Source organism: Sminthopsis crassicaudata, chromosome 3 (genome assembly GCF_048593235.1).
Source record: "Sminthopsis crassicaudata isolate SCR6 chromosome 3, ASM4859323v1, whole genome shotgun sequence".
Classification (NCBI taxonomy): Eukaryota; Metazoa; Chordata; class Mammalia; order Dasyuromorphia; family Dasyuridae; genus Sminthopsis; species Sminthopsis crassicaudata.
Window position 1 is genome coordinate 114,919,923 of NC_133619.1, and position 7,674 is coordinate 114,927,596.

General features: G+C 37.8%; 1 protein-coding gene across 1 annotated transcript in view; it reads right to left on the minus strand.

Moving 5' to 3' along the window:
- Positions 1-1,267, minus strand: part of DACH1 (dachshund family transcription factor 1) — a 482,607-nt gene extending 481,340 nt beyond the window's left edge. Inside the window, 1 exon segment of the mRNA XM_074299233.1 lies at positions 1-1,267. Within this exon segment, the coding sequence (XP_074155334.1) occupies positions 1-574 (574 nt within the window). The 5' untranslated portion in view covers positions 575-1,267.
- Positions 1,268-7,674: the final 6,407 nt, after the last annotated feature.

The window sequence follows — 7,674 nt, forward strand, 5'->3', positions numbered from 1 at the left end:
CCGGAAGGTTGCCGCAGCTGCTACTGCTGCTGCTGCTACTGCTGCTGCTGCTACTGCTGCTGCTGCTGCTGCTACTGCTGCTGCTGCTGCTGCCGCAGCTGGCGGTGCTCACATTGAGGCTGGGGTTGGAGGTGCCTCCGCCGCCGCTGCCAGCGTTGCTACTGCTGCTGCTACTGCTGTTGCTGCTGCTGATGTTGGCGGTGACCAGGCTGGGATTGCAGCTGCCGCTGCCACCGCCGCCTCCTCCGTTGCTGCTGGTGCAGCCGCCGCCGCCGCCACCGCCGCCGCCGCCGCTGCCTCCGCCGCCACCGCCGCCGCTGCTGCTGGTGGAGGTGACCGTGGCCGCCGCCGCCGCCGCTGCCGCCGCTGCCGCTGCCGCCGCCGCCGCCGCCGCGATGGGCTCAGGTCGGAAGAGGGTTGGCCCAGAAGACGCCGGGGGACCGATGGAGGGACCCGGAGAGGAGGTCGCCGAGGAGGTGGAGGTGGTGGTGCAGGAGGAGGAGGCAGAAGTGGAGATCGGAGGTTGCGGGGGAACCAGCTGGGTCGGAGGGATCAAAGCAGCCGGCACGGCCATGGTGACATATAAGAGGAGAAGAAGGAGATTGGGGGGTGGAAAAAAGTTGCCACACACCAGGGGGAGGGGAAGGAAAGGTGGAGAACGAACGAGAGAATGAAAAATCTCCAGAAAGATAAAGAGGGAGAAATAGAGGAAAACCGGGGGGGGGGGGGTGAAGAGAAAAGAAAAGAAAAAGAGGGGAAGGGAGAATGAAAGGCAGAGGGGTAAGAGCAAAAAGCAGGAGAGACACGCACAAAAGTGTCCCGCAAGTCGAAATGAGTAGTCCTCTCCGGGGGCTGGGATTGGGGGCTGAATTGTTTTTAGGGGGAGGAGGGAGGAAGTGGGGGAGGGTTAGCTATTGTTTTTTTGGGTCCTGCTCTAGCACAAAGTTAAAGATGAAGGTGAAAAAGAGGGGGTTTGAAGGACTTCGGTTCTCTCTGGCAAGTACATTGATCAAAGATTGAGAGGGGAATGACAGAGAGAAAATGAGCTGAAAAGTGCTGGCTGCTCTCTGGACGAGTTGTTGTTGTCACACGGTGCAGAGGGGAGGAGCTCCGGAAACTTGAAATACCCTTTGAAGCCACAAAAACCTCACTCACTAGTATTAACCCAAATTATCCAACCAGGAACCCGGAGCAAAGAAACACAGACTGATCGAGAGATACTGAGAAAGAGAAGGAGAGAGTACGAGAAAGAGAGGGAGGGAGGAGAAAAAGGGTGAGGAGAGAGATTGTGGGAGGGGAGGGAGGGGACGAGAGAGACATAGGCGGAGGGGGGAGCTTGGGGGGGTGGCGGAGAAAAGGAAAGGGAGATCATCATCTTTTCTTTTAATACTACCGTTAGATTACATGTTTCATATTTCATCTCATCCGCGTCGACATGTAATTTTCGAAACGCATCTAAGCAATCTCCTGTCAATTTAAAAAGGAACAAAAGCACTTTGAGCAGTTTCTTATATGGATTAGGACTATTAAAATGATTTTTAAAGAAAATCAGAAATAAATGAAAAAACTACATACACTTTCTTGATCTACTACATCTTTATGAAGACTTGCATTTGTTATTAGTTTACTTTAGGGAAAGTTTATACTAAAACTAAACGTATGATTTTAATTCATTCGTTTGGTTACTTATTTGTGTATGTTTTTCTTTTTATAAACTGGGCAAGTAAGGAATCTACAGATCAAAGACTGAAAGTTGGAAGAAATCAGACATCTAAATTGTTAACATAATAATAGCAGATGTTCTTTTTATCTGCTTTGTATTTCAGTAGATTGTTGGAGGGAGGGGAGAAAAATGAAAAGATATCCTCGTTGTGGATCTTACACAGGTTAGCTACGTTCCCTTGTCGGTAAGAAATATCTGCAATATCTTCTGACTTCAAAAAGAAAGGCTAACTAAATATAAAACAAATGCACACTTACTTTATGAATCTAAAACCTTGATAAATTCAAGTGAATATCAACAACAAAAAAAGCTGCTACTCTTTTTGAAAAGACAAAAGATTTTCTGGTAATGTGTGATACAAGACCTTTTTAACTTATAGTTTTTGAAAATTAATTCATTCTATGGGAATATCTTTTCAATTCTAAAAGGTGTTTAGGAAATCACACTCCATACACACCCACTCTGACAAACCTAAATAGCAGACTGAAAAGATAAAGTGGAGTTATATAAAATTTAACTTGTAGAATTATTCTTAATCACCTTTTAAATTCTTCTTATTCATCTAACCTGTTGCATTTAGGTATTTAAAGGGTCTCTGACCAACAGGTGATTTAAAATAGCATAAGTCAGAATGTAATCCTCTGTCTATATCTCTGTGGATCTTGAATAATTAGGCATTTGTCTACACATGCGCAGTATCTAATTTTGCAAGGTGTGAAATGATGCATTAACATAATTGACAGAAATTATAGTTTTTGGTATATTTTGAGAGCTAGAGGTCCATAGTATTGAGTTTTCTATCATCTTCTGTTGGTTAAAATAATTATTATTTTTTCTTTTTGTCCTACTTCATTGAAAATTTATTGTTGTTTGTTGTTGTTTGAGAGAAAATGAAAACATTGAAAAACATAACCATATCAAAAATCTACTCAGGTCCACCTTAAAAGGTACTTTGAATTCGCCAGAATATTCCTCATGGTCACTGATCATTGAAAGAAAATAAATACAAAGCTTTCTAGGATATCTTAAATTTATAGATGTGTTTGTCAAACTTCAGCTATCTTGTTTTTTAAGTTGAAATTCTTTCTTAATTATCAAGAAAAAAATCTTGATATCTGATATCATCTGATAAATCCTTATACCCATGGGAATGTGTGTATACATACTTAGATATATAAACAAAACTATCAAAAACAGTAAGTACGTGTTTATTTAAAAATATAAAGCAGTTTTTATATTCAACAGGGGAGAAAAGTTACAAATCCTTATAAAAACTGATTTTATATTGGAAATGCAAACACAACTTTAATTATAATGGCACAGCTTGATGTTGCCATAAAAACTTCAGCTACTTTGAAAAATGTTAGACCACAGTTCTATCATTTTGAATTCTCAACCCATAAATGAGAACAATGCAAAACAAGTGTTGAAAAGCTGCCCTTACCCCCTCTGGTTTCCCACATTAACTCAGAATACCATGCATATACAACCAAGCCACATTCCAAGAACATACAAGTGAGGCAACTATTGCAGCTAGAGCATGACCCTCAATTATGTCACCATTCCACCTTAACTTCTAAGAGGACGCATGATGTTGAGGGGAAAACTGTGCCCCACAACACGTGCTTACTTTATATAGTAGGGTATTATGGAGCTTGTCCCTTCTGAATGAGTTCTTCTGAGACAGAAAATCTTCCCGTCTTGTCAGTTGAAAGAAAACCATTGAAAAGATTCATCATTATAGTATTTGTTTGATCAAACAATAGCATTAAGCACTAATTGTAATGAAATTTAAAAAAAATATTTATAGAAGGATATAAGAATCTTCAAAGTATCTTGCTCAAGGAATGTTAGGAACAACTGAGGCAAGTTTCAGTTGCCTTTAGCAGAAGTATCAATCTAATAAAGTCTTCAATTTATGCCTTTCTCCTTCTCATCTTTCATTTTTAAGGTATTTTTTGATTGTTTGTTTTACATCTCAGGTCATTTCAAATACTCTTCTTCCAGTTTCTCTCCCTCTAAGCTCAAAGAATTTTGCATAAGCAAAACTCAAAGTACAGTCACTGAAATATGAAAATTTTCCCTGTGTCAAGTGAAGACTTATTGTGCTGAAATCAATAAGACTGTTTAAAATTCAAAGACCTGCAAATTGTTCTGTTTGTCCTTTGATAGGGCCTGTGCTGATTAAAATGCTACGAAGAAAGCTTAATTGCTGCACTAATTAAGAAGTCTTTAATTTCTTTCCTAGGATATTGTTTGAAGCAGAGCTTCTCTTGCACTCATGTAACTGTACAGGGCAGGTATTTTCTTTCCTTACACTCTCCTTCCTCCTCCCTTTCTCCTCCCACTCTACCCCACCTTCCCCAGGGACCATTTCTGTGTGAGTGAGAACCTACACCAACCATAAGACAGCTGATAGGTCTCGTAGTCTATTACTCAACAAAGCAACAAACAAACAAAACACACACACAGACACACACACACACACACACACACTCGCACAACCAGAGTTCATTGCTTTTTGAAATACAGTGAGGAGAGTAGCTATAATGTTGAAAGATATAGGCAGAAAGTGTACAGTAGCTGTTGCTATTTAAAGTCCCCGTGAATACTCATGAATGACAGACTCCAGGCACTCTAGTCCTGTGCAGGGCTCAGCCTTTTGGTTTCCAAAGAGCAATGACAAAGAAAGAAGTCTACAGAGAAAAGAAAACATAACAACACAACTTCAGAGCACATGATAGTAAAAAATGCCATGGATATAGGAAAACTGTCTTTGAACTGATGCTCATGTTTACAATACTTAAGTTTTGAAACATGAATTCCAAAAGGATTTATTTTTTTCCTTAGAGAAATACACCAATATATTATTATATTTCATCTTTCCCTTATATATTGACCTATATTGTTCATTGATTTTTCCAGTGGGGAAACTGACTAAATCATTTTATAAAGCTTTCTGGGAGATCAATACTCCTTTTTAAAGTTTATTCATGCTGCATTAAATATAATTTTCACAAATGACTGAAAAGCAGAATGTTGTAAGAAAAATACAAGTTTTGACAAAAGTAAGGTAATTTTTAAAAATATACATCTAAAATCTAAATACATACATATGTAAACATATGAATTGGGACTATCTGTAAACCTGAGGAAACAAAATTGAAATCATACCTTTCCTAGATTATAAAAGAAAATCAAATGATTGTATAACAAAGTCAATATATATTAAAAACAAATTTCTTGAATATTTCTTGAAAACAGATTTACATTTGATCATTTGATATGAACTGAAACTGATATAATTTTGAGGTCAGATGACTGACACTAGATGCTCTAGTTGCACAGAGGGATTCGTGACAATATCTTTTTTTTTTTTTTTTTTTTTTTTTTATGTCTTTCTCCCTACCCTAGTTGTATTTGAGTCAAGCCAGCACACAGAAATACACAAAACAAAAACAAACTGGATTCCCTTCAATGACAGGACAAGATAACATGCTTAATAGATACAAAGGGAGATTTACCATTCCAAGCACGATGTCACTCTAATTATGTTTACCCTAATTGAAAGCAAGGTTTTTGGAATCTGAAATTACTTACAGGTTTTGTTTTTTGTTTTTTGTTTTTTGTTTTTTTTTTTTTAATAATGCAAGTGGATCAAATGTTGATCGAAAACATTTCAGTCTTTCGAAATCTATTGGAAAATTAAATGAAAAGTGGAGTTTGGTACAAACAGTGCCCCAGGGCAAAAAAAGAACTAACACTAGATTTTCCAGTCCAGCCATAACACAAATCAATTTGAGCACACTTCTATGGCCAGACTGCCAGATTGTTATGACTGCTAATTCACTCAATCAAAGAGTGCATTAGCACACCCGACACAAATAGCTTGAACAATAGGGTGCACTTCTGAACAATTCGAAGATATATCACAATGGAGGCTAAAAAGGAAGACCCTTTTTTACATCTCTGTTCCTGCAATTGCATATTTACTTATGAACCTGTTCCTTAAACAGGAGAAAAAGCATAACTACCTATAAACTTCAAGCAAGGTTTATTAAACAACTATTGAAGTTTGGCAAATCCAGAATGGTTATCAGGGTACCAGTAGTTCACTGGCTTTGTTAAATGTTTCTCAGGAGAGAGTCCAAATTGATGTTTGCACTCCAGTAGTAAATCATTGAAGACGGAGAAATTATGCCAAGTAACTCTCCCAAGCCTTTTTAACTTAGACACACTGCCTCACCAATCAGCATCGCTGATAAACTCCAGTAACTTAAACAAAAGACTCCTAGCTTTCTTTTCTCTCACCCTCGGCTTTTTGCCCTGCTCCCTACCTCCGCGGATGAACCTCCGGTCAGTCTTCTCACCACTACTCCCAGCCCCCACTACTAATAGAAACTGGAAGACTTTTATCTCTCTGGTGTATTCTCTCTCTCAGACCACTGACAGTTTAGCTATAAATACCCCCAAGTTGCCCCAGAGGAGGAAATTGGGGAAACCAAAGGTGAAAACTACTAGCAACTTGAAGAACCCAGTCTATTAATAAGAAGTTAAGTGATGTAACTAACACTATATTTGCTTCACAGTCAGTGACTAGATGTATATTATGTAGAGGTAGAAACAACTATACAGTTCTTGGAACTAAAGAATCATAAGATTAGTCTGTCTCTATTTGTCTTCAATTTTTACAGACACTTCTGACAAAAATGCATGCCAAATTTATCTTCTCATCTTCCCCCCCAAAACACACTTTTTTTTCCTCCTGAGTGATGACAGTGATTTTTTGTCTAAGTATATCAAGAATGTTAAACCAAAAAGAAAAAGACTCATAAGGGAACGTTTTAGACAACTTTTTGTGACTAAATTAATCTTTGCTATATCAGCTAATCAACTCCTTATGATTATTTAATTTAATTTAATTATCATTAGTATTTCCACAACATAAGGGGTTTATAATTCCATCCACCAATATGTAATAAAAGTTGTTTAGGCAAATGTTTCATATCAAAGTAAACATGCTCAGATAAGGTTAAAAGTTGGGAACCAAGAGGAAGAAACAGTTCTAGGAACTGAAATTGAAACTAAAGCTCTTCTTCATCTTTAAAGCAGGCCATTGTGTGAAAAGAATGACCCAGCAGAGAGAAGTAAGGTCAGAATGTCAACCTGTATTTTAAAACCCCGTTTTGTAATTCATGACACAAATTGTAATGATTCTTTTTATATATATTGGTGTCTAAATGTCAGATTGCCTTCACAGATGCTCATGGATGTATACACATATATGTGACATAGAACACTGGGATAAACTGTATATATTTTGCCTAAAAGGCACATAATTAACATAGAGGGAATAGTCCTATGTATGCTATGTAAATGCATACTTAATGTAAAAATATAAACTAATACCTTCTTTCATAATGTTATATTGAAATTCATCCAAACTGTTCATAAAAGTTTCTGTTAAATAGTGACTGATTCTTAAACTTATTAATATGGAATCTCTTTCTTCTTTATTAAGTAGAAAAGGGAGGGTCTGGTTCCTGGTACAATCTATCCTATATAATTTGCTCCATTTGAAGTCTGTTAAAGGAATGTAAAAGACTGCTAGAAAACAGTAAAGTGGTTATTTATTTATTACATTACCCCACCAGCCAAAGAGATTTTTTTTAAAAAGTTAAAAGAACAACAATCACTACCTTCTAGCCTGAGATCTTGTATGTCAAGTTTCAGCCCAGAGCAAATTTTTACAGCAAGTTATAAACCCCTGTAACAGAGGGTTTATTATAATGGAAGTGCTGACACAACCTTAACTATAGCGTTGTAAACGGCTATGCTATAATATCCATTAAGCAGAAAGAAAAATAAGCTGGCTGATCAATAATTTATACAAAGAGTACCAACTGCAGACATAATAACTGTAATGTTTGCAAAGCAATCTCTCTGCTCTC